Below are 26,784 nucleotides of genomic sequence, written 5' to 3' on the forward strand. Positions count from 1 at the left end.
AGCGGCGGAGAGCGCGATCCACTCGGCCGTCGGCAGACGCTTTCTTTGGGGTCCGAGTTGGCGAAGACTAAAGGGGAGGCGCAGCCCAGCGGCCCCGGCCCTCGGGACGGCCGGGGTGTGCCTCTGGCTGCCCGGCCGGCGGTGCCGAGCGGTGGCTTCCGAGGCCCAGGCCCAGGGTCTCAGATCAGGCTCAACCCCGGCGTCCGCTGCGCTAACATCGCCCCTCGGTGCTCCCGAGGCCCATTCGGAGGAAATGAGCCCCGCAGGGCCTGCGGGGCACCCACTGCGGCTTCGCAGGGCCGGGCCTGAACAACCCCGCGGCGATCCCGGGCGGCCTGCATTATGTTTGTGAAATGTCCTTTCGTGGGGGCTTTTAACACCTTCTTATAACGAATCATTTGTTCTTTTCTCTTTAATTTTGATAGACAATTAGCCATCAGAGATACACCCGTGGACTGAAACCGAGCATTAAACCCGCCTTTATGTAACGCTAATTTAGCATAGCTGCTTTGTTTAACTTTGCTATATAAGAACCAGGTTTTGTAGCAAAAAAAAAAAGGTGTAATTTTATGTGGGGCTTCATTTCTTTTGGCCCTGCCGGCCGCGGCAAGCCCGGCCCCCTTTGTGGCACGTTCGGTTGGGGCCTGACGCCATCCCCGGCCCAGCACCTGCAGGCTGGGGGGAGAGGGAATTAGCATTGATATAGATTTAGTTGAAATGTAATCTCTTAAATCTGTCCAAGATTCGGGGAGATAATTACACTTTCACTGAATTGCCAGGGGTCAGCGTCTCGGAGGACCTGAGGAGTTGATTTACTAACAATAGTGTTACATAAAAAACGGCGTTTGAGATTATAATGTTAATGGCTGCGGTCGCGGGGGAATGCGGCTGCTTCCAACTAATTCCGTGTAACTTGGTTTTGGTTTTTTTCCCTCCCTCCCTTTTTTGTCTTTGTAAGAATTTGGTGCAAACACCCAGAGGTTCGCACCGCAGCTCTGGAGCTCAGAGCTGGCCGCGCCGCGCTGTCCAGGGAAGCCTGGACAGCGTAGCCAGCTTCCTCCCTGGAGGACCAGGACAAGGGTGCAGGTTCGGAGTCCTTCACAGGAGGCTCGGACAGCAGGAACATCCCGGGGCAGCAGCAGCAGCCAGAGGAACCCAGCCCGCCAGTCCTTGTCCTTCCGCCTCGGCCACCCGGACACACTGCCCAGGACCTGCCCCACGCCCTCCTCCGGACCTGCCTGGGCTGGACGACTCACTTTCCCATGGCACACCTTCTACTCCAGCTGGATGTGGGCAAGAGGGCTGAGGCAGGAGCCACCCAGATCCCAGCTTGGGTCAGTGTTTGGCTCCTTTGGGGTGCAGACAGCTCCTGGGGTTGCCTGCAGGTCCCCCTGAGGCCTCCAGTCACATCCACAGGGTCCAGACTTGGCTCAAACCCCTGTGGCCACCCCTGACCTGCTGCGCCTCCTGGGTCACCCCAGCATCTTGCCCCCCCAACCTCAGTAACTCTGTATGCAAGGCCTCAGTTTACCCAGGGGCCTGCCAGCTAGTTCTTCTTCCCCTTCACCCCCATTCCCATGGGCCAGGCGGAAACGGCTCCCCTCTAGCTCTGTGTCCTTCAGGGCCTGAAAAGTCGCCTCTTCCCAGTAACCAGCCTGGGAGTCATCGAGGTCCTCAGAGCCCAGGGGTGTCCCTGGGTCACCCCAGCTTGGGCCTAGGCCTGTGCCCAGGATGCCGAGGGCCACTCCGCTCTCTAACCCTTGGGCTCAGGGACACCCGGCAGGGCTGGCAGTGCTGGGCCTGCTCCCAGGCCTGGCCCGGCTCTTCAAACTTGGCTTCTCTGAGGAAGGGTGCCAGCCCCTCTCCCACGTCATAGAGCTGGAGCGGGGCAGTCGGGTCAGTGCTGGCTCAGGCATGGTGGCAGGAAAGGCCCAGAGCCCACGGCCTGTGCCAGGAGGGGGGTCCCTGCGCCCGCATGTTTACGTGGGCACCCCTTATCTTATATGTAACAGCAATATATATGTTAATTGAAAACTTCTGAATTTAAAAAGGTTGTGACAAGTTATAATTTGCCCTGTCAGTGCCTGGAATCCTTATTTATCTCTTTAGCTCGCCTCCCGCTCTCTCCTGTCAGCTAACAGCTTGCCTCACTGTTGACTTCCTCACTCATGGCACGGAAATGACAAATGCGCTGTTTTATCCGTACAATTTATTTCATTATTGTTGCCAGCACGAAGCATCACCATCAGTCATAAGGAAGTCCGGTTGGCAGGTGTCAATCTCCGGTGTCTTTGTATGTCTCAGTCTATATTTAATCCAATTATAAGGGTCACGGAGTAAGTGCCAATCCTCTTGTTACAACTCCCATCTTATTTAAGATTTCAAGTAAAAAAGTCAACTGGATCACACAGACCTTGGGGGGCACGCAGTGGAGCACCTCATCTCCCTCTGCCTCCTCCTCACCTCCAGTTTAGATTACACAGCCACCCCTTTATTAAAGAGTTGCAGGAATCCGAGCTTCATGAGCATTTGTGTGCAAATGAAGCTGCCCCTTATTTTGCTAAAGTAGAAGCAGGCTTAATGACGAGGCATCTTTCCGCTCATTGCCCATTCAAATACAATTGCAGATCGAAGCCGGCCTTGTCACGTTGAGCAGAAGTGAATCTCTAACATCCAGGACGTGCCTGTCGACTTGCAGCGAGTCGCATCCAATCACCCCCAGGGAATTCAGCTGATGTCTCCATCTCCACCCAGACGGAGAGACAGAAATCAAACACAGTGCGCGATGCCTTCATAGGAAACGCGCTTAGGAGAGGGTGGCCGATTCCTTGAACTGACTGAAGTAGGGATTTAGTACTGGGAACTCTAACTGGAAGGACTGGATATTTTTCTCCAAGGTTGAAGAAAACTTTTTGCAGAGAAGGAGGCCCGAGATGCTCTTCTTGTAAGGGCAGAGAAATCAGAGGTGTGCAGAGCAGGCCCAATGGAGTCCCTCAGACAGGCGAAGAGCCGCAAACAGCGCCTCTGCTAAATAGCTTCCTTTTTTACGTTCGGGTTCACAAAACGTTCCCGCAATTTTCATCTAAAATATAAAAAGGGTTAAAACGAAAGAAGGAAGGGAGGAGCAGGAAAGCACCCTCACAGCCCAGCTGGTTTCTTCTCTGGGCTACGCTGGTATGGCGTCTGCAATGCTCCAGAGATGCACATGGTGTTTTCTCAGTAGTGTGCGCACTTCTCCTCTTCTTCTCTTAATTTCTAGGTAAGAAAGCTTTATGAAGCCCATGCATAAGCAACGCGCACCCAGGAATACTATTTTTTTTTTTTTGGTACCAGGGATTGAACTCGGGACCTTGCACTTTTGAGGCAAGCGGCGGAACCACTGAGCTAAATCCCTGGCCCCCAGGAATACTATTTTTAACAGACGTTGATAAGATGCACTGCTGTCCAGTCTTTTTTTTTTCCGGTAGCATGGATTGAACTCAGGACCTTTCGCTCGCGAGGCAGGTGCGGTGTCACTGCGCTAAATCCCTGTCCCCTGTCCAGTCTTAGTAAAATGGAATTGAAATATTTAAGTGGGAAAATCCATTTCTACTTTTCAGTTGTTGGGACAATGGGTGCTCATTCTGGATGAAAAGAGAAATAATCAGGTCCCACCCAGCCAGGGCCCAGGCCCAGCAGGAAGGACCACTTAGCTCTGCAGGGTGGCTGGCGGGGGAGAGACCGGCCGGGGGAGCTGCAGGGCTGGGCTGGGTTCAAGCCTAAGCCCTCTGTCTCTTCCCCTCTCCCCCTCTTCCTCCTCTCTGCTCTCTACCCACCTAGGCTGACTGCCTGTGCTCCTGCCCCTGCCTCGCCCCCACCCAGCTTCTGCTGGGCTTCCCTGGCAGTCGTGGATGGCCGGGAGGTGGTCCGGAGCTCTGACGCAGGCGGAAGGCGCTGCCCGTGGAGGAGGCAGGGGAGGACCAGAGCCTGGGGCTGCCCTGGGTGACTGAGGAGTTTTTCGCTTCCACCCTGCCTGGCTCCTGCCCGGGGAGCACTCGCTGACCTCGGTGTTCCCCTGCACCCTCTCCGCCCCAGTGGCCTCTCCGCCTAGAGGGGCCAGGCTGCACCTGGAGAACCTGGCCCCGCTGGACCTGGAGCCGGTGGCCGCGGAGCGGAGGCCCAGCACTCGGGCTCGGCAAGGTCCACACTTCTCAGAGAACTCAGCTGCACCTCTCCTTGCCCCCCCTCTCCCGACCAGGCAAGTGGGGAGCAGCCACGGGTCAGCCCAGAGCACAGGCCCAGCCAGCCTTGCCCTGTCCTCACCCCTGTGGAGAAGCAGGCAGTGGCCTGCACTTCCAGCACCCTGCTGGGGTTCGGGGATGCAGGCACCAATGGCCTGCACTCCAGACAGCCCCAGATGGACCCTGGGTGGCAAGGGCAGGGCAGACAGGGGAAGCAGCTCTCTAGGACAGAGTGAGGGCTGGCCAGGCCTACTCAGGCCCAGGCCCTCCCGGAGCCCCGCCCAAGGCGGATGGCATGGAGAGGCGACCTCAGGACCTTTGGAGTCAGGTGCACCAGGCCCTGCAGGGCAGCTAGGGGCTCAGTGAGGGAAACTGGGTCATGGGAGAGGCCGGTGTTGGCAGAACCACTGAGCATGTTGCAGCGGAGCCAGACTTGGGGCCCAGGGCACTGAGGGTCCAGGCCTGGCCTGGGGTAGCCCCAACTGGCAGTGTGGTTCAAGGGGTGAGGGTCCCAGCCACCTGTTCAGGGCTCCTCTTCTCCCCATCCACCCTCCAGCCTTGACCACCAGGGCAAAACAGACCACTGAGTCCAGCTGCAAGCTGTCCAGGCCAAGGGCAGCAGGCCGCTGGGCCAGGCGCCATCCTGGCTGTCCCAAGGTCACACACTTGGCCAGGTGCGAGAGGTTGCAGCAGGAACCTCGAGACCTGGCACCTTGGCATCATCTGCGCATGGCCCTGCCCTGCTACTGCCCCCCTACCAAGGTATGCCTGGTCTGGCCCTGAGGCCTCCTGCTGGCCACACACACACACACACACACACCCCAGCCTCCGCCCAGGCTGGGCCTGCCAGGAGCTGCCCAAGGCTGACCCCGGGCCCTTCACCCCCAGGATGGACCACTCCTGCAGGCAGAGAATGGGAGCTGGGAGTGCAGAAGGTCCCTGCGGGCACCCGTTCCCAAGAGCATGTTGGGCACCTACAGGCTGCCCCTCATCTTCAGGAGGTGTGGACATCTGCGCGGCACCTGCCCAAGCCCAGGAGTTTCCGCACACCAGCAGGGGCGGTCCTGACCTCGGGTCGGCGGGGTCCCCACACCCCTGCAGGCCGCAAAGTCAGCAGCTGACCCTGCAGTCACCGCCCAGGAGCACAATCACCTGCATTTTCTACGCGGCTGGAGCCTTTCAGCCCGGGCAGGCCCCGCGGGCCGGGTAGGGCGTTCATCCCTTCAGATCCCGTGTCCAGCAGGGATGGGGCACCGGGCAGAGCCAGGCCGGGATCATGGCGCCTTGAGCCCCTGCCAGGCTTCTGCAGCGGCCCGGTCGACCCGGCGCGCACTCGGGGGTCCCTCTGACCAAGTGACTCCCGGAAACTGAGGAGGGGACAGGGTGGCCACCCAAAGAGCACTGACCGAAGCCTGGGCAGGCCCGGTCCCAGAAAGGGATGAGGTGGTCCCTGCGCCCTAGGAGGGCGGGCCGGTCGGCTGGGAGCGGGTCCAGAGGCCTGGACCTGGTGCGGATTGGGGTCCCGGCCCGGACCTCTCGAGCCGAACCCGACTCGCCCCGTGACGTCACGCGCGCCCGCAGCCAATGAGCGCGGCGCCAAGCGGGTATTAAGGAAAGTTGGCGCCCGCCTAGACACCCTCTCCTCTCGGGGACATTTAAACTCCGGGCCGGGCCGCCCCGCGCCGCGCGGCTGTCACCGCCACTGTCCGCCGCGCGGCGGGGACGAGCGTGGGAACAGGCGCCGCCGCTCCGCCCTCCGCCAGGTAACGCGCGAGGGCTCGGCGCGGGGTCCCCAGACCTGAGCCCAGGGGGTGGCGCGGGAGGGGCGCGCCCCGCTTTACCCTGGAGCTTTCTGCCCAGTCCAGGTGGACGCGCGCGGTGGCCCAGAGCTGCGCTGGGGCGGGGTCGCGGGAGCCCGGGCGGTGGACACGCGTGAGACGGGGTGCGAGGCACCCAGATTCCCGGCGCCGAAGTTCCAGGCGTCCGCGCGTGGAGAGGGCCCTGGGCCGCGCCCCGGGTCGCGCGACTACGAGCCGCAAAAGTTTCCAAGAGTGGCGGACGGGCGGCGACCAAGGGTGAGCACTGAGCTTCGTGTCCTCAGAGGCGCGGGGCACCGGAGCACGCGGGCCCGGGGCGGCCACGCGGAGCAGGGCGTGGGATCGCGCTCCCGCGAGGAGCCGTTCGCAGCGACTCCCGGGATGAGCGGAAAGGGCTCGGCTTATGCGCGGCTCGGGCGCCTTGGGGACCTAGGGACGCGGCGTGGGGTGCAGGGCGCGCAGCCTCTGGCCCGGGACGCGCAGCCGGGGCGAAAGTTTCCCAGCCGGGGGGGGGGGGGGACGGCCACCAAATTTGGAGGCCTGAGGCCCCGGGGAGCTCAGGGCGCGCTCCGGAGCTAGGGGCGGCCTCGGGCAGGCCCCGCGCCTTCCGCACCCCCTCTCCAGACCTGGGGGGACGCCTGGATCCCAGGCCCCGGTGACAGGCGCTGGAGACCCCCCAACCCCTGCCCGGCCGGTAACCGCGCCCTTACCTGGGCTGGGTCCCACGCGGATCTCTCCTCGAGCTGAGCGGAGAGCAGGCTGCCCGCCTCGCTGTGGGCAGAGGACCTTCTCCAGTCATAAATCAAACCCAGCCGTCCTCGGGCCTCCTCCCTCATTAGAGATGTTTATTGGAGATCGTGTTTATTCGGCTGTCACGGCGAGAAAACGCGGTGACATAATCGCCTCTGACCGAGTCCTCGCGGTGGCCTCGCCGCTGCCCTCGCGATCGCAGGGCGGGTGTGGCTGGGTTGGCTCTTTTCCCTGGAGTTCTCGTACAATTTGGATTATTGGAGCAATTGCTGTTCAAAAGTCCCCAAGGCCTGGGCTTTTATGTATTTGTTTTAGGGTTTGAGAGGCACCCTGGAGGGGACCCAGCCTCCCTCCAGGGCAGAGGAGGCGCGTGGGAGTCTCTCGGCTCCGGCTCCGTAAACTTCCGGCAGCCCGGCAGTGGCGCGGGCGACCCAGGGTCTGAAGCCCACATTGGCGGTGTGGCTCGCGGCTTCCCTTTCGACTGCGTCGGGAGGCGTCAGGGCCCCTCGGCCGCCCCGGTCCGCCCCCGGGCATTTGGTTCTCCCCTGCGCACAGTCTGGAAGTCAGCATCTGTGAGACCTGGTTAGGAGATGATGAAAAGCCCCGAATTGTTCTCTAATTGAAAATACAATTTTTTTGAGTGCCTTGCTGACAAAGTACCTGGGACCCTGGCTTTTGATCCCTGGCTGCTGCCTCTGCTCTCCGGTCGCTAATAAAACCCTCATTGAGCCCCTCAGTGCTTTGATTAACAGGCAGATTAACGCTTACGGGGCTGGGAACAGCTTGTCCCAGTCAATGCCATCCTAAAAGCCGATCGGGATGCACTCAGCTCCGGCGGCTGTGGAGAGCCAGCCCTGAGGTTCGCTCTCCTCCCCCGGCTCCGGGAGCACAGCCTGGGGCTGGGTCCTGCGCCCTCGGGACCGGCAGCTGTGGAGGGAGGAGGGGCCGTGGCGTTGGCTTGCTGCTCCCAGGAAGCCCAACTCCTGCCTCTGGGGGCAGAGGTCGAGAGCAGCAGAGGTGGGGGGGGGGGGTCTGTCCTGGGCTGACGGAGTCCGAGCAAACTTTCCCAGGAATCCTGTTTGCAAGACTGCCAGGGCGCTGCGCGCAAGGCCCGCTCACCGCAGGAGCTTTAACATGGGGCCGCGGGGCGTTGGGAGTTAGACCCTGGGCTGCTCTGGGGGACCCAACGGAAAGTACCGTTTCTAAGCGGGGGGAGGGGGGCAGAAGCAGAAGGAAGCCGGCTGCCCAGTGTCCTTGGAAGGGAGGCAGCTCGGAGCACAGCCGGTGCAGAGGCGAGAAAGGGCCGGGGCGCCACGGCTTCGCCAGCCAAGCTTGGCCGCGCTTGGAGGCCTCTGAGCTTGGCGAGGATGATCAGGAGCTGAGCAGGGTGAAGGCGAAAGAAGGGTGTGAGGGGCTCGGGCAGAGGAGGCCCTGGCCCTGGGCGGGGCGAGAGGCCTTCAGCTTCGGGTCCCGGGATCCGCGTGTGGCTGCCGCCCATGGGGAACTCACCTCCCCAGGGCTGCGTAAAGGGACGCAGGCGTCTGTCCAGACCCCTCCGACAGAAACATGCCCTCTTCCCACTTCAGCAGCTGGCGCCGCGCCTCTGCTGGCCACAGGGACAGCAGAAGTTCAGGATGCGGGGACACCGGTGGACAACCCTGACTTCAGAGGCTGAGAGCCAAAAGTACATCCCGGAGCTGAGCGGCACCCTGGGGACGGGGAACCTGGAGCCCAGCCGGGGCTGGGGGCTGGCGGAAAGGGGGCTGTGGCCCCGAGCACGCTCTTGCCCCGGCTCCAGGATGATGCGTCCTGTTCCCGAGTGGGACAACCCGGGCGGGCATCCCAGGGTGCAGGGGAAGAGCCCGGCCTCGGAGGGCAGCGGTGACCTCGACCCGGTGCAAATGGAAGCCTCAAGGAACAGGGCGACTTGCGCGTGGCCTCGGTCCTGCGACACCTCCGTGCACCCCTCCCTGGCCGCGTCGCCCCCGCTGCGGGCACCTGGCAGGGGAGGGGGGAGCCTGGGAAGCAGGCACGCACCCCGCGTCCCGTCAAGTAGGCCAGGCCCGGGCAGCTTGCTCCCACCCTTCGCTCCTGAACTGTGCAAACTCTGCCCGCTTCCGGGGCTGAGCCCCCTCCCTGCCCGCAGATGGAGACACCTTGGAAGCAGCCACATCCTCGGTCGCCATCCGAGTCTCCAGGCGCCCTCCGTGCCCTAGCCCGCCAGTGACGTCAGTGGCTTCCACTCCGGCTCTGGCAGCCTCGGGTTTTCGGTGAAAACTTTTCTCGGGGCGGGCGGGGGTGGGGCGCGTGGGGGCGGGGAGCCCTGACTCCCAGTCCGCGGCGGGTGGGGGTGGACGGCGAAAGACCTCGGCTGCTTCCAGGCAGAGCTTAAGAAGGTGCTAATCCGCCGGGCGCTAATTGGGGCTGCAGAAAAGGTGTTCGCCTTGGCTCGGACAGAGCCCCAGGCCTGTCCCCCTCTCGCTCCTACATGGTGGGGTTCACACTTCCTTCTTGCTCGCTTCAGAAGTACAAAGTGGGAGGAGGGGAGCGGGCCCGCGTGGGCTCCGAGCCGCCGCCCGCTTCCAGGGGTCCCCGAAAGTCGCGATCCTGCGAAATCCGGAGCGGAGCCCGCGCCTCCTCCTCCCCTGCCCCAGCCAGGCTTCGGGCTCGGCTGCGCGATCCGGACGTAGGGCCGAGCCGCCACCCGGGGCAGGCGGGGCTGCGGGCGACCCGAGGCCTCCCTGGGGCCATGAGGCCCGGCAGCCGAGCCCGCGCCTGCTTCGGAGCTTCCCCGGGTGGCGGAGACCGCGCCGCCCACTGCTTCTCGGCCTCCGCGCCGCAGCACCGACCCTCTCCCGGCCGGGCCCCTTCCGGCTGCTCGGACGCAGCCCCGCTCCCTGCGCCGCCTGGGGGCCGCTCGAGGGCCGCCTGGGGTAGCGGAGCTGCGTCCCAGTCCCAGTCCCAGCCGAGCCGCCCCGCACGCAAAGGCCGCTCTCTTACTTTCCTGCCCGGTGTTCCGGCCGGAGCAGAAGGGGCGCTGCATCCGCGCATGGGGCCGACCCGGGAGAGGGGCCGCAGAGCGGTACACGCGCCCCACGCGGATCGCGGGGCGCACGGCACGCGCCCCCCGGCCCCCGCCCCCCTCCGGGCGCCTGGAACGGAGCCGCGCTTGGTCAACAAAGGCACGTGGGGAAGTTGAGTGTTTGGTGAGGACTCGGGCCTTTCACAGCCTTCTGAGCACACGAGTGCGTGTTTACTCGGCCTCTGCGCAGGGCTGGGCCTCGCCCCGCGGCTTCCCGAGGAGGAAGGCGAGAAGAAAAGGCCGGGAGGGCGATCCCGACCCTCTTTCGGCCTGGGCCTCGCGCCTGCACGGCCAGGAGGAGCGGCCCCGCGACGCCCCGGCCCGGCCGTCAACTCCCGCGGGCCAGGGGGGCCGGGCGGAGAGGGGCGCGGCGGGGCTTAGGTACTCGCTCCGCGCGTGGGCCGGCTGAGGGGGCTGGGGCGGGGCGGGGCGCGGCTTGGGCCGAGGCCTCCGCGCGCCTGATCGATGCTCAAGTTCGCGGGCGGCGGCGGGGCCCAGGCGGTGCGGGCCAGGAGCGGGGCCCAGGCCAGGCGCGGAGCCGGGACGGCGGCGGCGGGGCGCAGCAAGTGTATTCATATTCAAACAAACGGACCAATTGCGCCGGGCGGGGAGCGGGAGCGGCCAATCGGCTGGCGCGAGGCCCCGGCGCTGCTTTGCATAAAGCAATATTTTGTGTGGGAGCAAGCGGCGCATTTGCATGTTGCGGAGTGATTAGTGGGTTTGAAAAGCGAACCGTGGCTCGGCCCCATTTCCCGCTCTGGTTCGGGCGCAGGAGGAAGTGTTTGCTGGAGGATGATGATGACAGAGGTCAGGCTCCGCTAATGGGCCAGTGAGCAGCGCGGCGGCGAGGCCGGGCGCCGCGCACACGTTAGCGCCACGATCACCTAGGTGTGCTGGCCCGGCCGCTCCCCCGCGCTCGCCTCGCTCGCCGCTGCGCTGCCCGCCCGCTTCACTGTCGCCCTCTGTCTCCTCCCAGGGACCCCGGCGCTGCGCCCGCGGAGAAGACGCGCGAGCGACTCCGGGCGGGCGCCGAGCCTGCCAGCCGCCGTGCTCTTTAGGCAGCTGCGCCAGGAGAAAGTCAGGAAGCAGCCAAGCGAGCCCAGCTCCCCAGCCCGCGGAAGTCCTGACAGGCGCAGGGGCCGCCCGCGAGCCGCGATGCCTCCCAAAGGTGAGTCCCTCGCGCCCGGATCGCCGCCGCCAGCCTGGTCCCTCTCCGCGCCCCGCCCCTGCCCGGCCGGACCGCGGGGCCCGAGAAGTTTCCCCGCCAGAGCCCAAACTTTCTCCCGCGCACCGAGCCGCCACCGAAGGCGCTGGCTGGAGGCGCGGGGTGCGGGGCGCGGGCGAGCTGCTCGCGGGAGGTGCGGAGGGAGGCTGCAGCGCCACTCCTGGCCCGGCGTCCCCGAAGCTTCCCAAGCCGGCGGCGAGGACGAAGGAGGCTGCGCGGGGCCCGGACCCCTAACGGCAGCGGAGATCGGCCGCTTTGTCCAGCGCGGGCCGCGGGCGCGCAGAGAGGGGACCGGAGCCGCGCGTGCCCCTGCTTTGTGCGGCTTGGCTGCGGCGCGGAGCAGCCCGAGCCCTCGGCGCCCACGACAGCTCGCCCGCGCCAGCCCCAGCCCCAGCCGAGCGAGCAGCGAGGCGGCCACACGCTCGCCGGGGACCCGCAGCCCGCGCCCCGGGAGCCGAGCCACCAGGCCGAGTTGGCGGCGGAGGCGCGCGGCGAGGGACCCGGGCCCGGGGAGCCGGGACTGTCAGCTTCCTAAGGCCCAGGCGCTGCCTGCAGCCCGACCCGAGCGCCGAGGTCGGACTTGAAAGCTCCGGGCTGCCCCTGTCCAGCCCGGCCCTGCGAAGCCGGGTGCACCACCCGGGCCTCCTGCGCGGTGGGTAGTTTCGCCCAGGGTTCCTTTGGCCGAGCCGCCGCCGAGGTTGCATTTCAAGAAGTTTGGATCTGGAGCTGGGAAGGTGGTTTGCATTTTAAAAAAATACGAATCTTGATTTTTTTTCCCCCTTTGTGTGGCCTTTTAAAAAAATGTATAGGAAGCCTTGGCTTCCCTCCTGCGATCAGCTCCTCTGCCGGCTAATTAGTCTGAGTAATTCGAGAGCTTTTGGATTCTAAGACCCGAGAGGAAAAGTGTCTTTTCAAAGTTCATAAAGTTGTTGCCTCTTTCCCCGCGCAGATTTTCTCAGTCTCCCTGCGCCATAATAGCCCTGAATTTTAGCAAGTGTAATTGGGGGAAATGGAGCTGAATTTCAAGTGGAAATGCTTTTCTTTTTCGAGTGCTAAAACCTGGCCCTTCAGTCTTGAGTGATTTCTAGAAAGTTTAGAAACAAAGTAAATGTGGTTTCTTTCTTTCTTCCTTTCTCATCTGCTCCAAAGCTCTCTAAGCCATTTTGGATGTTTAACTGGAACTTGGGAAGGTTTGAAGAGGGGCAGGAGCAGAAAATGAAATGAAAGCAGAGCGCTTGAAAGGCCAGCCGAGCACCGAGGGGAAAATAGCTGTTGCGTTGACATTACATTTTTTACAGCCTGTGACCTTTGTGGACGTCTGAAGGCGATTTGATTAGCTGTTATCTTACTTGGCCCTGAGAGTAAAACTTTGTCATCCTAATTGCTAATTACTCTCTGGCCCGGGGGCAGGAGGGGAAGGAGCTGTTCCCTTCACTCCTTGGGCCTGGGTTTTGAAAATTAATAAAAGCAACAGGGCTTGGGGAGCTAGGCCTGTGCCGGGCTAGGAGGACAGCGGCTTCGGAGGCCGCGGCCTGGGTGAGCGGAGGTTTCTGGGGCCTCCTGCACGCTGGACGTGGCTTTTCGGCCCGCAGAGCTGCACGCATCCGCGGGCGGTGGGGTCTCGGGCTGCTGCCAGGTTCGGCCTCCTGAGTTCACAACTGCTTCCGGGTGTCCTGCACCCCGCTTCCCGGTTTGGTTTTGCTCAAAGTGTTAACTATTACTTAAGTAATTAGATAGCCGGGGAGAAGGGAGCAGAACCGGAACCTGAAATCTTATCACTTTCCCAGCTGCTTCGAAAATTAACCAGCGAGGCCTTTCAGGGACCCGCTAGGGAAATTTTTAAAATGGCACCAAGAAAGTACTAGCCGGGAAGGGGGCATTCGTTTGTGCTCCGTGCAGCGTGGCCAAGGACGGCAGTTCAGGAAGTTTCGCCCCTCCGAGGGGAACCCCACTCCCCTCTCTCAGCTTGAGCCCCACATTTGTGGGGAGGGACCTGCCCGCGGGAGAGGGGTTTTTTCCTGCCGGGGCAGGGCTGCAGTTGGGCGGGAGGCGGCTTGGAGGCCAGCGGTTACCAGGCCACGAGGGATGCTGAGAAAAAGTCCTTGGTGAGGTTTATTTTTCTGGATTTAAGCTGCCTTCCAGCTAGTTAAAATTAGCCTACAAATGGCTTCAAAGAGAAAAATGTGCTTCTTGAAACTCTGCTGCCAGGCGGGCAACATTAGAATCATCACAGGCCAGGAGGAAGAAGGATAATTTTTTGAGAGCCGACAGAAATGAAGCTGCGGCTGTATTGTTATTTTCCCTCTTTTGGGGGGCGAACCTCTTCAATGGGCTCTTTATTGTCTCTCTCCTTTCCCAATGGAGCTCCCCACCGCGCCCTTGTATCTTTTTACTGCCCAACAACCCACACCAGTAACACAATTACCCCAGATATTTATAACGAGAAATTGGGTTTCTGTTTTCTCCTCCCCCACGCTCGGCGTGTTCCTGGGGAAGGCGGGAGGGCCGCGGAGGGTGAGGATGGGGCCGATCCGGGTCAGGACTGGGGAGGAGGTCCCCTGCTCCCTGAGAGCTGGCCAGTGGTTGGTGCCTCGGACTGGAAGCTGCGTTGCCGGCTGGGAGCCTGGGCTTTGCTCTGGGGCTGAGGGAGAGCCGGAGAATAGCAGCCATTGTTCGAGTCTGGAGGCTCTGTCGACCACGCTCACCCCCTCCTGTTTGTACTTCTTAAAGCAACGAGCCGAGGTAGACAGCGTGTGTCACCGTGCCGTAAAGGGGGGACAATCTAAACACCCCAGTCTCGAGGAGTGAGCCATGGGGGAAGTGGGGCTTGCAGTTTGCTTGCAGAGTTCGGAAGGGCTGGGAGGCAGGTGCAGGGGGCTGTCAGAAGCCTTTTTGGGGGTGAGCCCAGATGAGACTTGGGCCCTGAGGGCCTCGGGGCCACTTTGGTGGCAGAGTCCTCGTGGAAGGAGGGCGTGCAGGCCGCAGCCTCTCTCCACCCTGTGCCCCAGCAGGTGGGAGCTGTGAAGCTCCTGCAGCCTCCCTTCTGTGCACCTCCAAACTCTGGGTCTCCTCCCTCCTGGCCTGCCTGCCTCCCTGCGCCTCTGCCTGCCTCCCCTGGTTTCGCTTTCCCCTCTTCCTTTCCCAGGGTCTTGGTATTTTTGCAAAGTGAAACCCTAACTCTTAAGCCTCTCCAGTCCTCCCAGCCCAGACCAGCATGCTCTTCACCGCAGGGTGAGGCTCTGTGGGATGGACGCTGGAGATGTGGGTGCACTGCTGGGATCTGGGCTCTCCTGGCAGAATGGCTGGGTCCTGAAGCCCATTCTTCCGGGACCGGGACCGGGACCGGGACCGGGACCGGGGCTCAGGAGCTGCTCACCCACCACAGCTTTTCGCGTGCAGTTTGACCCCCCTTCTCCCTCTGTTTTGTCTTAGGGGGAAGACTTTAGGGGTGCGCAGATGTGCAAAGCCTCTTATTCGGAGAGCAGACAGACGTCCCTGATTTCAGGCAAGTTCCGCAAAACCTGAGAGAGTCCAAACAAACTGTTTCAGAATATTCCTGCATTAGGGTTCAGATAGAAAAAAAAAAACAACCAAAATCAGGTCAGGGCTCCTCCTGGTGAGAGGGTCTGTATTGGGAATATCGGGGTGTGTTATTTGCAGCCCTAAGGGGAGCTTCTGCTGCTCAGGAAGGCAGAGGTAGATGACCCCCAGACCCCCAGGCCCTGGAGTAGATGCAATTCTGAGCAAGGAGGCTCCCATCAGGCCCAAGTTGCTCTGGGCGGGGTGGGCCTGCCTGGTGAAGCACTGGGTCTGACTCCTGCGTTCCTGCCCACAGAGCCCCGCACCGCAGCCCGGTGGGATCCTGAGGCCCCCCCGCCAGCGCCAGCATGCAGAACAGTAAGTGCCAAGTGTGGGGCTGCAGGGCCCGGTGGGAAGGACGGGCAGGAGACCTGCAGAGCAGCCTGCCTGCCGGGAAGCCAAGGTGGAGACACCCCATCCCCCCAGTCCTGTAACTCACACCCCTCCCCGCCTGCCCGAGCTCTGACCCCAGAGAGGGGCCGGCGCCTGGGGCGGGGCGAGCTGGGAGCTGGAGGCCCCTGGGCCGAGCGGGAATGGACGGGACGGACAGGCGGGCGGACAGGCGGGCGGACAGGCGGGCGGGCATCGGAGTCGCGACACTAGGGTGGGGCCGCCGCCTAGGGCCCGGTGGGTGGGTGGGGCCGCCTGTGCGGGAGAGACCCGAACCGCCGCTGCCGCCAGCATCCTGGCTCCCAGGCCCTGTCCCCTCCCCTCCGACCTGGGCTGGCCTCCTGCGCAGTGCGCTGCTGTGGCTAGGAGCGGCGTCGGCCTGGGTCTGCCCTTCTGGAGGGCGCGGCCCGGCAGCCAGAGGCTCGCACGTCCGGCGTGCACCTGGGCGGGTGGGCGCCGGCTCGGCTAGCAGCGCAGGTGGCGCCCGGCAGCTGGGCCCCTTCGGGCTTTGTGCCTCGCTTCCCGGTGTGCGCGGCCGAGGAGCCTCCAAATTGGCACCATATGCTTTCCTATCGCAGGCTTCGCGGTCGGCTTCAAGGCGCATAATCATCGCCACTGGGCGAGCGCCGCGTCCCCGGGGAGCGCGCGAGGATTGAGGCTTGACCTTGGGCGGGCCCGACGTGGCCTGCAGCCTTTTCGCGCTGGCAGAGGCTCTGGTCGAGGCGGTGCGCGTCCGCGTCTGCGTCCTCGGGGCGAGGCCTGGGCCTGGGCCTCGGCCGGGGCGCTGCAGCCTGGTGCCCGGGGCGCGGGAGTCAGCACAGTCGTCCTAGGCCCTGCTGGGCGGGGGCAGCACTGGGGACCGGGCCAGCCGGCAGCACGGCTCAGAAGCGGGCGAGGCCTGGCTGGGGCAGCGCTGTCCCAGCCCCAACGCCTGTCACTTCTCATTGCGCTGAGGCCCAGCCCCTCCACAGCCTCCCCCACCCCCACCCCGGGCCTCCAGCCTTGGGCTCCCCTGGAAGGGGAAGGGAGCCCAGTCCAATCTCGTCTGAGTGATCTACAAATAGGGACGGAAAGGGTCGCTTTATCACGGCCCGGTTTGTCGTGACGATGCGATTTCCCGGAGCGGAGCACTGTCACAAAGTGACAGGGCTGCCACCAGCGCCCCGACTGATCTTTTCAATTAGCCTTCCATGCATGATCCGGAGCGACTTCCGCCTATTTCCAGAAATTAAGCTCAAACTTGACGTGCAGCTCGTTTTATTTTAAAGACAAATGTCAGAGAGGCTCATCATATTTTCCCCCCTCTTCTATATTTGGAGCTTATTTATTGCTAAGAAGCTCAGGCTCCTGGAGTCAATTTATCAGGAGGCTCCAAGGAGAGAGGAGGAGAGCAAGGAGAGGCGGACAGGGAGCCGGGATCCTCTTCTCCTGGGAGGCTGCGGGGGGACTCCCTGCAGGTTGGGGGGCCAGAGGCAGGCCCTGGACCGGGGGCCACGCTCCCGGGGAGCAGGCCCGGGAAGGCTCAGCGTCCCCATCAGTGGGAGGAGGTGTCCTGTCGGGACAGACTGGAGGGCGGCTCAGGGATGTGGTCCTGGTGCTTCTCTCCTCCTGAGTTCCGCAGTGTCTGTCCTTGGCCGAGGGCAGGGCACAGATCAGCAGCGGGCGTGAGGGGCAGTGGCCGTGCAGGATCTGGGCAATGGCCTTCTCCGCGTGGGGCTGGTCTGGGCCTGCCTGTCGGGCAGCAGTAAGGTCACTGGGTCGGGGGCTGGGGCGCTCTGGCTTTCGGTGCCTTCCCCTTACCTTCTAGGAAAGCACGAAAGCAGCCCAGCCCGCCCGGTGCTGAGCTGCCTGCCGTCCACGCAGTTTAGATGGTGACACCACTGTCGCCCCAAGGCTGCTGTGGGCGGCTAGCTGTGGGGGCGTCGGTGGCTCTGTGGGTCCCAACTTGTGCCCTTGGAGTCTCTGGGAGGAGACTTTGCCCTTGGGCTGGACATGGCTGGGCTCGCGGAGGGCGGCTGCGCTGCTGGGTGACAGCGGGGCTGGGGTACAGGCGTCCTCTCGGGCGTGTGTGCAGGCTGGGCTGCCCGTGCCCTGCCTGCTGGGGCTCTTGTCCTGTGGCTTTCCTGCTCCACAGCAAGGAGCCGGATGCTGAGCTTGGCACGGGTTAGCAGGGGCTGAGGATGCACTGTGTTGTTTCTTTCTCTCTTCCTTCCTCCTCCGTTTTCTTCCTTCTCCTCTTTTCCTTCCTTTCTTCCTCCTCCGCTCCTCTTCCTCCTCCTCCCCTCTCCCTCCTCTTCCTCCGCCTCCTCTTCCTCCTCTCGCCTCTCCTGTCCCTTTCCGCAGGTCACAGTGGTGTGAATCAGCTCGGAGGTGTCTTTGTCAACGGGCGGCCACTGCCGGACTCCACCCGGCAGAAGATCGTAGAGCTAGCGCACAGCGGGGCCCGGCCTTGCGACATCTCCCGAATTCTGCAGGTGATCCTCCTGGCCCTCTCTTCACTTCCTCCTGCAATCGCTGCGCTGCCGGACCCCACTTCCCCTGTCCCCAGCTTTCCCTCACCTTCCGCTGTCCTCCCTGACTCTTTCAATCTGAGTCAGTCGCATACGAGAATTCATCTGCTTCAGAACACAATTGTGTATGCATTAAAAACGCCCTTCCTCCTTCCGTTTGGGCAAGATGCCCGAGTGGTGACAGTTCCCACACTGCAGTGAGCTGAGGGCTAGGACCGGACCGGGCTCAGCGCCCCTCTCTGTCCCGGCTTCCCTGGGACCCCCAGAGAGATGTTCCTGTCCTTCAGTCCTTCATGCTGATGAGGACACACGTTAATCAGACAAGGAAAACGCCATCCACTGCACCCTGACTCGCTTCCCCTCAGTTGGGCATATTTTTAATAAGAAAGTAAACATTCAATTCATCTCTCCCCTTTGCTTGTTAGAATGTAATACCCCTTGGTGCCAGGTCAGTACAAAAAAATTTAATTTGACTTCGTTTTGATGCATCTTCTGGCAGTGTTTAGGAAGAGTTTTTAAAAAATTTTTTTAGGATTCTTTTTTTAGTGCAAGGTGTTTGAAAGTATCACCCTATTTGTAGTTTTAGGGCTACCAATGCAATTTTAAGAAAGAAAAGCACTCTACAGTAAGCTCTCGTACCATTGAAGGTATATTTTTGTGTTATAGACCCATGCAGATGCAAAAGTCCAAGTGCTGGACAATCAAAACGTAAGCTTGTCATTGTTTAATGCATACTTAAACAATTTTATTTTTGTCTTGAAATTATTAATAATGTGGTTTTCTGTCCACTTCCCCTCTGCAGGTGTCCAACGGCTGTGTGAGTAAAATTCTGGGCAGATATTACGAGACCGGCTCCATCCGACCCAGGGCCATCGGGGGCAGTAAACCCAGAGTGGCAACTCCGGAAGTTGTGAGCAAAATTGCCCAGTACAAGCGGGAGTGCCCGTCCATCTTTGCCTGGGAAATCCGAGACAGATTGCTGTCTGAGGGGGTCTGCACCAACGACAACATACCAAGTGTGAGTTTGGTGCTGCCCTCCTGCCACTCCCTCCTCCTCCTCTCCATGTGGCTGTGCTGCCCCGCCTGGCCCAGCCTCCTCTGACACTGGGCTAGCAGAGCAGGGCCCCTAGTGTTTCTGGCCATCTGGGGAACGGAACGGGGTCAGTGTGGGCAGTTGTTCTCTTCCTGCAAACCCAGAGCAGACAGGTGGGGGGGGCGGGGAAAGGCACTAGGACCAAGAAGGAAAATGCAAATGAAAAGCATATTCTACCTGCTGCAGGGGACCTGCCTGAACTTCCTTCAGGAGCCCGACACCCATTTCCGCTCTGGTATAGAACCGTGCAATGAGAAAAATCAGCACGGGGTCTCAGCCTGTGCTGGGGAAGTCTTTACACAAAGCAAAGCCCTTGAGTGAGGTCACCGGTGGCACGTGGGGAAAGCCAGGGACCCTCACTCCCCATCTCGTCCCAGCCCAACTTCCCTGCTCCCAGCAGCAACAGCTGCCTTCTGTCGCTGGTGTAGCTGTGAATCTACTCACTGTGCCAGGGTGGCTGGGAGCTCTCACGTGTGGAGAAGCACTCCGCAGAAGGCGGGAGAGCTGAGGTGGGCATGGGGTGTCCATGTCTTCGGGAGATGCTACCATTTGGTCTGATTTTGGTTGATCTGCAGGTGTCATCAATAAACAGAGTTCTTCGCAACCTGGCTAGCGAAAAGCAACAGATGGGCGCAGACGGCATGTATGATAAACTAAGGATGCTGAACGGGCAGACCGGAAGCTGGGGCACCCGCCCTGGGTGGTATCCGGGCACTTCCGTGCCAGGCCAGCCCACACAAGGTAAGAGCCGAGTGGCCCGACTCTTCAACAGATGCAGCCCCAGGGGGTGGGTGCCAAGGGTGGACTGGCAGCCCAGAGTGGAGGCCTGGGCACAGCAAGGGGCCCCGGGGGAGGTGCCGGGGTCAGGAGTGGCAGGAAGGTGGCAGGCCTGGGCATGTGCATGTGTGTGTGGCAGGCACGCCCCTTACAGCTGACGTGTGAGTGCAGGAGCCCCGTCCACGGTCCACGGCGGTGACAAAGGGTTAGGAACAGCCTGACAGCCCCGGGGAAGCCTCATGCAGCGCCTTGGTTTTTGCCATCCTTGGCACCTTGCAGACGGAGGTGGTTGGGCGCGGACGCTGGGAGGTGGAGGCACCGGCCTGTCCTTTGCTGGCCCCATCCGTCCGTCCGTCCATCCCCTCCCCCAGGTACCCTCTCGCCTCTGTGGGTGGCCCCGCCCCAGCCTGAGGGGAGCCCTGCGGTCCTGCCCCTGGGGAGGACCCAGCGAGTGAGGGAGGGGCCTGTCCCCAGCAAGGCAGCCCGGTTGGAGGAAGCAGTGGGGCCCAAGATGGGCGAGGAGAGGAGAATGTGCGGGGTAACTGGCTCCGGCATGGCGTCTCCCTCGGGGCGAGTGCTGCCGGGCGGGGACAGCGGGTCCTGGGGACCCCTGGGCACCTTATGCTGCGGCCCGGCCCGGGCAGCAAGGGAAGGGGAAATCGGCAACAGTATGCGGAATATCTGGTACAAAGGATGCTTCTGTCACTCGCAAGAATTTGTTATGGGAACAATCCTGTCGCTCTGTAATTGCTCATTAGAGAACGTTTTGTTTCTCATTAAGGCGACATGAATAAGCGTCTAGTCGAAGGAGACAGCTGTAGAAATGTTCCACAAGAGACCTCTGGACACGATTCGGCACCAATTGCCAATTAGACATGTCAGTTTTAAGAGCAGGAAACAATATAGGACGGACACTGGGAAGATAGGCACCGGGCCCCGTTCATCCCCAGTCCGGCCGCGGGGCCAGGGAGCCTCCGTGTTCTGCCTCTGCCGGCAGGCTGGCAAGCTGGGCCAGGGTCCGGCTCGGGGTGCAGCCAGTGGACCCCCTCTTTCCGCCAGGACGAGGCCCAGGCAGGCAGCAGACTCCTCGGGGCGCCACACGGTTCCGCTGGTCGCACCTGTGGATCCCTGGTAACCTTGGGCCTGGGGGTGGCCCTGGCTCCAAGCTCTGCCCTTTGTCACCCGTGCTCCGCACCTGTGCGCAGGACGCGGGGTCCACCCCTTAGAGTCGACACCCAAAGCCAGAGGCGAGGATCATCTCCCAGGGGACAGATGCGGTCTCCTCCTGACCCGCGCCTCTCAGTGGGGATAAAATCCTGCTGGCCACAGGGACGACTGCACGGCTCAGTTCCCGTCTGGCTGGGCACGGGGGAGAACCGCCCTCGCCTGTCCCCTCAGCCGCTGGTCCCCAGCCCACTCTGGGACTCAGTCCCCTCCTTTGTCACCAGGTCACTAGGGGGTTTGGTCCCCTCTGTCCCCTCCCAGAGGCCTCAGATTTTGATCCGAGAAGCCAGGAAGGTGCTGCCGCTATCTTTTCTTGCTCAGTTTCCGCCTCACTGATTGCGACACTAAGAAAGCAAGGAATGATTTTATTTCCCAGCGTCTTTCTTCTCCTCCTCCAGGACACAAATCCCATTCCCAGCATCAGGTGGCCGAAAAGGGCCCGCGGGGCGCGGATTAGGGGTGGCTGCACCCAGGGTCGGCTCTGTCGCCCCACGAGGCCTTAGCACCAGGGTTGGGGTGCAGCGTCCAGTCTGACTCTGTCAGAAGGCTTAAGGGGGGAAGGGAAGGCCCCTGAGGGGACAAAAGGGGCGCCTGCTCTGAGTGGCCCCTGTCACCGCCTCGCTGGGGCAGCTGCTCCTTTCCAAGCAGCCAGGGGACCCCGGGATGTGGGATGGCCTGGGGTCCAGGGCCCTGGAGCCCCGCCCCTCCTTGCTGGCCCAGAATTGCACTTAAAAAAGAGATTTAAAATCAAGTTCCCCTGTTGACTTTTTCCCCTGTGTGTCGAGGCACACACGCGGAGCATGCGGAAGGGCGTGCGTGCTGTGCATGTGTGTGCGCGTGCGCCTCGGTCTGGTCTCCTCTGCCCTGGGAGCCTGGGCAGGCGGGCCAGGCTGTCTGCAGGGTTTCCGGGCCCCAGCACCCGGCTGGACCCGCGAGCTCAGGTGCAGGGAGGCGGGAAGCAGGGCTCCCGCTGCAGACCAGGGCCCCTTCCAGGCTTCCCCTCCCCAGCCCATCCCGGAGCGGGGCGCCCTTCACTTCCTCCCTCTGAGGAGCCCGGAGGCAGGGCAGTCACAGCCCTAGCCCTGCAGCGGCGCGCCCGCTCCCGGGTTGCAGGAGGCCCCGCGTCGCCTCTCCTGCGCCGGACCCTCCTCCGACCTGGCTGCCTTCTCACTCCTCTGCCTCCCTGTCACCCTCTGGGCTGCCCCATCGCCGTCCGCCCGGTCCCATCCGCCCTCGGCCCCGTTCCCCTCGGGCAGAGCAGCCCCGGCCGGCCCCGCTCCCTCGCTCCCTCGCTCGCTGGCTCGCAGCCTGGGTCTCTGGACCCTCATCTCCGGAGCCAGCACCCTGCAGAGCAGGGCGGCGCCTTCACCCCACCCTTGGAGAGCCCTCCCCCGCATCCGGGCTCCCTCCTCCCTCTCCTCCTCCACCCCCCCCCCCCGCACGCTGGTCCGGTCCCCCAGCTCCCCCATCCCGGTTCCCCGCCCCCGTTCCCTACCCCTCCCGGCCCGTCCCCACCCCCGGCGTCCCGCACGGGAAGCCCCCGCGCCCTGCTCCGGACAGTGATTAATGATGGCAGAGCCGGGGGTTAACACACTGCGCTGGAAGTCTGTTGACTGGCTTCTTGTAACACAATGTGGCCCGCTGCACGCCTCAAGAGAATCCTTTTGTTGTCCATGCTCATTGTGGCCTCGAAATTCTGCCCACGAAAGTTTGCCAACGCTCCTGCCCAGGAGTTTAATAGTTTCCCTTACTCGCGGGGCTTTGTGCGTGCTGAAAAGCGGCCCCGCGCTATTCAAGTGTTGGTGGTCATCTCAATAGATCTCCGAGGGCCCATATGGTGGCCAGTGCCGATGAATCCGCCTGTTTAAATGGGGGAGAAAGTTGGGGTTTTAAAACATTTCAAAGTTCCTGAAAGGATCCAACTAGATCCTGTCACAATTCCCTGGGCTCTTTGAAGGCGCTGCCCATTGTGTCCTGGTTATGAATGATATTCCTGGCCTGGCCGATTCCCACCGGGCTGCCCGCCCCTCCCCCTAGCTGGCCCGTCCTGGGGTCCCTCGGGGGTCCCTCGGTGTCCCTCCGGGCCTCAGGACCCGGTGTCTGGCCTTCGAGCCCTGAGTCCTTTCCGGCAGACAGGCAAGGTGCAGACGGAGAGCCCGAGCACACATCTTGGTCTCCAAACGGCAAAGGAAAACAATAAAACTTTCCCCTGTTTAATGATAGAAATTACATTAAAAGTGGTGGAAATGCCCTAATTAAAAATGTACCACTTAAACGAGATGCCAAGGATTCAGCTGCAGAGTAGCATATTGAGCGAGTTAGTGAACTCTCCATTTCTTTTTTAAAATTACACGTTAAAAATTTAAAAGAAATCTTACTTTTCTCTGGTGCAACACATTACAAAGAATGGACAGTCCTTTTATCTAAATATAAAATTCCATTTTCAGCAATTATAGCCTGTTCTTGGTGATGATATAATTACAGCTGTGCTCGTAATAGGTGTCAAGGCGACGCGCACTCATACAATAGTTGAATAAAACTGCAGAACAATGCAAGCACTTCTAAATTCACAACCTTTAAAATGAAATTGACTGTGCAGAATTCAAATAAAAACTAGATAAATATTTTTTTTTAAAGATTACAAGCTTGGTTTGGTTTCTTAATAGCATTTTCTACAAACCTATCAACATCTAATTGATTAGATGGGAATTACTGATTATAGATCAGCTGAAATCCTGCACGTCACTCTTGTATTTTCCCAACACAGCCATAGGTAGAGACGTTCTGGGGGAAAGGGGCTAGGGAAGCCTTTGGGAGTCGAGGCTGCTTAAACTTCAGTGATGGTTTTGTCACTCAGAGAGATGCCCTTGTGCTCAGTGGACAGTGTGGTCTCGGCTTGGTAAAGACAGGAAGGGGAGGAGGGCAGCCGCCTTGCTGGTGGCCTCCCCCGAGGGAGGCGGGCACCTGGTTACCTAGGGAATGCCCGAGACCCTGGCAGGGGGCTGCTCGGGTCCGATCTCTGGGCCCTCCGCTGCCCGCGGGTCCTTCCTGGCCTCTCAGCATGCCCTTCCTTCTGTCCAGATGGGTGCCAGCAGCAGGAAGGAGCGGGGGAGAACACCAACTCCATCAGCTCCAACGGGGAGGACTCGGACGAGGCGCAGATGCGGCTGCAGCTGAAGCGGAAGCTGCAGCGGAACAGGACCTCCTTCACTCAGGAGCAGATCGAGGCCCTGGAGAAAGGTGATGCCCACGGGCGTCAGCCCCACGCCGTCTCAGGGACAGAGCTAGATTTCGCCAGGGCTCTGCACAGAGGGCTGAAAAGCTCGCTCTTTTCTGTCTTTTAATTTTCCTCCAGGCATCTTTTCAGGGTCTGTGTGTTTTCTTTCTTCTTTTCTTGTCCCAGTCATTCAGAGACAGAGGTCGATTTAGAGAGGAAGTGTGATGCTCTGGCTGCCCCAGGCACAGAGGGTCACTGCGTGTCACTCACGCCCTGGCGCTGCTTGTGCCTGCGTCACTCGCGCATTGGCGGGTGATGGGCGGGCTCGGTCCAGGGCTGGGCTGCACCTGGGTGCCCCTCTGACCCGGCATCGCATCCACTTCCTCTTGCAGAGTTTGAGAGAACCCACTATCCAGATGTGTTCGCCCGGGAAAGACTAGCAGCCAAGATAGACCTACCTGAAGCGAGAATACAGGTATGGCTGCGCCGCCTTCCTGGACCCTGGGCTCCCCTAGGAGCAGCCTTGACGGCGGCCCAGGGCTCTTGGACTGGTGCAGGCCGGGCTGAGCTGCATCCTCTCCTCGCAGGTCTGGTTTTCCAACAGAAGGGCCAAGTGGAGACGAGAGGAGAAGCTGAGGAACCAGCGGAGACAGGCCAGCAACACCCCCAGCCACATCCCCATCAGCAGCAGCTTCAGCACGAGCGTGTACCAGCCCATCCCGCAGCCCACCACCCCGGGTAACGGCGCGCACACCTGCACGCGCTCCCGACCCCTGGCCCGGCCTGGCCTGGCCTGGCCGCGCTGCTCACCCGGGCTGGGCCTCTCTCTCTGCAGTGTCCTCCTTCACGTCTGGCTCCATGCTGGGCCGGACAGACACGGCCCTCACCAACACGTACAGCGCGCTGCCACCCATGCCCAGCTTCACCATGGCCAACAGCCTGCCTATGCAGGTAAGCGGGCGCTGCCTGCCAGGCCGCAGAAAGAGGCAGCAGGGGCTGCACCCTCGGGTCTGTGTCTCCATGGTGACCGGCTCGGCCTGTCCAGCCCTATAGAGAGGAGCAGGACATGGTCACTGGGAATGCAGCGAGTTCACTGCTGCTCAGTTGGCAGCTGACTGCCCGTTCCCAGTTCTGCCCCTGTGCGGGCCGGGCTGGTGCTGGGTAATGTAGGTGCATGGGCGGGCAGGGAACCAGAGGCTGCTTGCTGGGTGCGTTCTGGATGTGGAGCAGAAAACTCCCTTCGGTCTATGGTGGCCATGACAGTGGTGGCTTTCCTGGTCTCCCTGTGGGGCCACAGTTAGAGGCGCGGCTGGCGCGGACTGGAAATGCTTCTGGGTAGTGCAGATGTTTGTTTCCACCCAGCATGTGTGCTGGGTTTCAGATCCAAGTGAGAGGAAAGCAGAGGTCTTGGGCCCCAGATTCGCCTAGAATGGCGAGGTAAGCGGCTTCGGGGGACTTTGTTGCCCCTGAGGATCGGGCTCCGTGCGACCACTGTGCGCTCAGCTGGCAGTCACTTCCTGTGGCTGCCCTGCAGCTTCCCGGAAGTCCAGCCACCTGGTGCAGGGCGTCAGCCTGATGTGAGTTGAAGCTGCGGCAGGGCCCTCAGGCCGTCTGCCTCTCTGAACTAGACGCTGAATGGCCTGCTTTAATGAGACCAGTGTCACAAGTCCATTGTGTGCCTTATATTTGAGAAAGCAATGAGAAACGAGCACACAGGTGGTGCTGGGTGCACACGTGGGCGGGTGTAGGGTCAGCGCATTTCACACGAGGACTTTTCAGAATCACTCGGTTTACATAACTCAGAAAGCACGCGCTCAGCAAACAGACTCGTGAGCGAGGGCTTCCCTGTTCGGGGAAGACAGCTCTGCATCTGGAGTGGGCTGTCTGTCCATCTGTCTGTCCATCCTGGCGACCAACATCCCCAGTGTTTCACACTCTGGGCCGCTCACCCCTGAGAACGGGGTCCCCCTGCACAGCGACAAGTGGTGCTGTCATCTACCTCGATGCGAACACGATGCTTCTAGGGACTCATCCTGAGGCTGCCCGCGAGGGAGTCCACCTGCCCTCCTGTTTCTTAGCTGCGAGGAGGGGCTGTCTGCCACCCGGGCGCTGCCCTCTAAGCACTGACTGGGGAGCAGCACAGCTTTGTGGATGACCCCACCTGAGCTAAGCTCGGGACAGGGCAGCTTCTGCTTCCTGCAGCTCTGCCATGGTCACCGGTGGTCGTCACGGATCTGCATCTCCCAAGTTCTTGTGCTCTGCCACAGAGCTTGGGGCTCAGGGCTGGGCTTAGACCCGATCAGCAGGGACAAGGGGGACATCTAGTGATGGGGTCCTCATGCCACAGGTCTGAGGGTGCTGCCAGAGGAGACAGTGGCCAGAAGCCCTGTCCTGTCCACGCGTGGGCAGCGCCAGCCATTGTGCTGGACGTTGTCAGAATGCACAGAGCTTTGTTTGTTTTTATTTGAGATAGGGTCTCATTATGTAGCCCAGGCTGGCCTTGAACTCATGGGAGCCTCCTGCCTCAGCCTCCTGAGTGCTGGGGTTACAGGCGTGCTCACCACGAGGGGCTCCAGCTTTAGGGTGCTGATGTGTGGGCTGTTGAGCCTGGCTGTGGCCGTGCTCCTTGGTGACCCATATCTCCTCTCTTCTGCAGCCCCCTGTCCCCAGCCAGACCTCCTCGTACTCCTGCATGCTGCCCACCAGCCCATCGGTGAACGGGCGGAGTTATGACACCTACACGCCCCCACACATGCAGACCCACATGAATAGCCAGCCTATGGGCACCTCGGGCACCACGTCTACAGGTGAGCCTCGCGGCACCTGCGGGCTGCACACAGCTGGCCTTTGCAGCACTTTCGCCAGCCCATCTCAAAGCTGAGCCGGAAAGAGCTGCCTGT

At 61.6% G+C, this 26,784-nt stretch overlaps 1 protein-coding gene and 1 long non-coding RNA gene across 8 annotated transcripts in view; one reads left to right on the forward strand and one right to left on the reverse strand.

The window, feature by feature from the left end:
• Positions 1 to 9,422, reverse strand: LOC147827959 (uncharacterized). Its single transcript, XR_015451329.1, has 3 exons — positions 8,297 to 9,422; positions 6,748 to 8,165; positions 1 to 3,255 (listed from the first exon to the last, which is right to left on the reverse strand). It is a non-coding gene; the product is annotated as an uncharacterized LOC147827959 (long non-coding RNA).
• Pax6 (paired box 6) overlaps positions 5,856 to 26,784 on the forward strand; it is a 22,640-nt gene continuing 1,711 nt past the window's right edge. The window contains exons 1-13 of one of the 7 annotated variants that reach the window (XM_087211200.1): positions 5,856 to 5,983; positions 10,846 to 11,037; positions 14,527 to 14,599; positions 14,930 to 14,991; positions 17,407 to 17,537; positions 18,240 to 18,281; positions 18,376 to 18,591; positions 19,242 to 19,407; positions 23,749 to 23,907; positions 24,277 to 24,359; positions 24,472 to 24,622; positions 24,720 to 24,835; positions 26,541 to 26,691. In XM_087211200.1, coding sequence (XP_087067326.1) covers positions 14,982 to 14,991; positions 17,407 to 17,537; positions 18,240 to 18,281; positions 18,376 to 18,591; positions 19,242 to 19,407; positions 23,749 to 23,907; positions 24,277 to 24,359; positions 24,472 to 24,622; positions 24,720 to 24,835; positions 26,541 to 26,691 — 1,225 coding nt within the window. In that variant the 5' untranslated portion in view covers positions 5,856 to 5,983; positions 10,846 to 11,037; positions 14,527 to 14,599; positions 14,930 to 14,981. Of the gene's footprint in view, positions 5,984 to 10,471; positions 10,758 to 10,845; positions 11,038 to 13,181; positions 13,837 to 14,526; positions 14,600 to 14,929; positions 14,992 to 16,548; positions 17,538 to 18,239; positions 18,282 to 18,375; positions 18,592 to 19,241; positions 19,408 to 23,748; positions 23,908 to 24,276; positions 24,360 to 24,471; positions 24,623 to 24,719; positions 24,836 to 26,540; positions 26,692 to 26,784 lie in introns of those variants that run through there. The other 6 variants (XM_004851606.4, XM_087211202.1, XM_004851608.4 and 3 more) reach the window with 6 other exon arrangements.

Source organism: Heterocephalus glaber, unplaced genomic scaffold (assembly GCF_053883595.1).
Source record: "Heterocephalus glaber isolate CG9 unplaced genomic scaffold, H.glaber_assembly_v1.0 deba00001428, whole genome shotgun sequence".
NCBI lineage: Eukaryota > Metazoa > Chordata > Mammalia > Rodentia > Bathyergidae > Heterocephalus > Heterocephalus glaber.